We start from the raw sequence: 2,966 nt of genomic DNA, 5'->3' as shown, positions 1-2,966 counted from the left end.
TATATGCTTCCTGGTGGAAGTATCCAACACCAATTATAAAGCAGTCTTAGAAGAAAAAAATCAAACATGAACCTGATAAGCCTCTAGATCTAATTGCCAATTTATAGAAAATACAGAGCACAGAATAATGTTAAACATCACCACAGAAAGGCAATCAGCAAAATCCTAAGTGTGTAACATCATTCAGGACAAATAATCTGATTTATTCAACAAAAGTTAGAATAATAGGAAAAAAAGATAGCAGAAGAACAATATAGATTAAGAGACTTACAGATACAGCAACCAATCACACTATATAAGATAATTAGGAAATATGGACATTGACTGGGCTTGAAGTTATGAAGAAATTTTAAAGTAGTTTTAGGTAGGATAACGGTGTGATTGTGATGCTAATTTTAAGATTTCTTATCTTAGAAATACATACGGTGAAACCCCGTCTCTACTAAAAAAAAAAAAAAAAAGAAATACATACTGAAGTATTTATGAATGAAATTGTATGAAGAGACTCAGGAAGTGATGGCCACCTTCCCGCTACCGGGGACTTCTGGCGTCTGAGAAGTCAGCCGCCCGGTTGCTGCGGCCGCCGTGCTCACCTGCCCGAGGTGATGGAGAATGGAGCGGTGTACAGTCCCACTACCGAGGAGGACCCGGGCCCCGCCAGAGGCCCCTGGAGCGGCCTCGCTGCCTACTTCTTCCTGAGTCGGCTCCCATGGCTCCGGCGCGTTCTCCAGGGCTTGAAGCTGTTGCTGTCTCTGCTGGCCTTCATCTGTGAAGAAGTTGTATCACAATGTACTTTGTGTGGAGGACTTTATTTTTTTGAGTTAGTAAGCTGCAATGCCTTTCTTCTGAGTCTCTTTATACTGATTGTGTATTACACTCCATTTTATGAGAGTTGATACCACAAAAGTAAAATCATCATATTTTTATATTACTTTGGGAACAGGGTGTGTGTTTTGTTGGCATCCAAGATTTTGTTTCCACGCATGACAGGACTTCAGCTGAAATTGCTGCAGTTNTGGCCTTCATCTGTGAAGAAGTTGTATCACAGTGTACTTTGTGTGGAGGACTTTATTTTTTTGAGTTTGTAAGCTGCAGTGCCTTTCTTCTGAGTCTCCTTATACTGATTATGTATTGCACTCCATTTTACAAGAGAGTTGATACCACAAAAGTAAAATCATCGGATTTTTATATTACTTTGGGAACAGGATGTGTGTTTTTGTTGGCATCCATCATTTTTGTTTCCACACATGACAGGACTTCAGCTGAAATTGCTGCTATTGTGTTTGGATTTATAGCAAGTTTTATGTTCCTACTTGACTTTGTCACTATGCTGTATGAAAAACGACAGGAGTCCCGGCTGAGAAGACCTGAAAATACGACTAGGGCTGAAGCTCTCACTGAACCACTTAATGCCTAAAGACTCTGGGGAGCAGATGTTAACTAAGGTAGTGACTCTGCACTGTGGTGCCCGAGCCCTGGCAGAAGCTCTTGTAAAATTTGTGTAATTGTTTAAACCACTTCTTTCGGAGAGCAAGAGGAAGGTCAAGTAGGCAGTTTGATCAATATTGTGTCAGCCACCACAAATTAGGCCAGATAAGTTAAAAAATTAAAAAAAAATAATGATTGAAACATCTCAAATGGAGATTTTGGTGGGAGGAGGAGAGAACAATTGTATTTTAAATCACACAACTCAAAGGTTGATAAATGATTCTGTCATTCTGTTACAGGTCATTCTTTCACTAGGCTTAGCTTCCAGATGATGCTTTATAGCTGTAAAACATGATTATATTCATCTACTTAGAAATTGTTTAATTTTAAATTAATTTGCTTAGCTGTTTGTTTTGATGCTTAGATTAGGTTTTGTTAATGGGAATTTAACATATTTAAGAAACCAATATTTAAAATATTGGTCTAGGTTTTTTTCCTTAACCTATATTACCAGGCTTCACTGTATTTCACTCAGCCTTAAATTTTGCAATATTTTGGATAACTGTTATTAATTCTTTCTGAGACCTTGGTATAGCCTATAAAATGTATGGAGATGTTGGTATTTTGTATGTATAGAAGCAACAATATCAGCAACTTCGTGTTTATACTGCACCTTGGTTGTTGATGTCAAGTGAGAAAGAGATTGTTTTGTAACACATAAAAAAGTGGAAGAAACTGATACCACAACTAAGGACCAAAGATAAGAAAGACTTTTGCCCAAAACAGTGAAAGTAATTATAAAACAAGCTTTGACCACTTACCAAGTATCTGAAGAGATGAGTTCATACTATGATTTAGAAAGTGGTTCAATTCCCCTGTTGGCATATGATTATTTTACTAAAATTAATACAGCTCTGTGGGTCTTCCTTAGTGTTTTCTTTGAAGCTCCTCTGTTTTTTTTAGGACCCCAGCCTTTCGTTTTTCATCGTTCAAGATGCCTCTTTCTGTCGCCTTATCAGATAGAAATGGAGCTATGTGCTGCTGCTTCATCTAGCAGAGTTTGGCCTCTGGCTCTGACGCTTACTTTTTGTCAGTTGTCTTTAGGTGGTCCTGAATCTTGGGCTCTATTAATTGTGAATACTGTGTAGCAGGATCTTGAGAGTCCTTGTTCTTACATAGGCATTGCTCTAGTTTGTCTTTGGCAAGGAACATCTTAAGAAAGTAAATATCCAGGGAAACCTGCCCAGACTAATCCTGTTGGTGACATAAGGGAGAATCAAGCCATTCTCAAGAGATAACTTCGTAACCAGAACTGTCTGTTGGCTGGCAGCTATTACAGGTAGGCAGGACACTTGGGATACGACCTTTCTGTCCAGGTGGTTCACAGACTAGACCTTTCTTCTTCTCCTCCTGGAGTTTTGACCTGGGACTCTAGTGTTAGGATGATGAGCCCATACATCAGGTCCTTCTGCACTTTGGTAGAAGTCTCCCAGGGTAGGTTTCCTATATTTGAAACAGTGGAATCATGTTTCCAGGGA

The 2,966-nt window shown here is 39.0% G+C and overlaps 1 protein-coding gene across 1 annotated transcript; it reads left to right on the top strand.

The window, feature by feature from the left end:
* Positions 1 to 605: 605 nt before the first annotated feature.
* LOC108545135 (CKLF-like MARVEL transmembrane domain-containing protein 6) lies at positions 606 to 2,212 on the top strand. The gene is made up of 2 exons (XM_017896616.1): positions 606 to 824; positions 1,082 to 2,212. The coding sequence occupies exons 1-2, from the start codon at positions 606 to 608 to the stop codon at positions 1,415 to 1,417; spliced, it is 555 nt and encodes a 184-aa protein (XP_017752105.1). The 3' UTR covers positions 1,418 to 2,212.
* Positions 2,213 to 2,966: the final 754 nt, after the last annotated feature.

The sequence above is a fragment of the Rhinopithecus bieti genome, unplaced genomic scaffold (genome assembly GCF_001698545.2).
Source record: "Rhinopithecus bieti isolate Rb0 unplaced genomic scaffold, ASM169854v2 scaffold_29347, whole genome shotgun sequence".
Taxonomy (NCBI): domain Eukaryota; kingdom Metazoa; phylum Chordata; class Mammalia; order Primates; family Cercopithecidae; genus Rhinopithecus; species Rhinopithecus bieti.
This window is presented reverse-complemented; position numbering and strand designations above follow the sequence as displayed.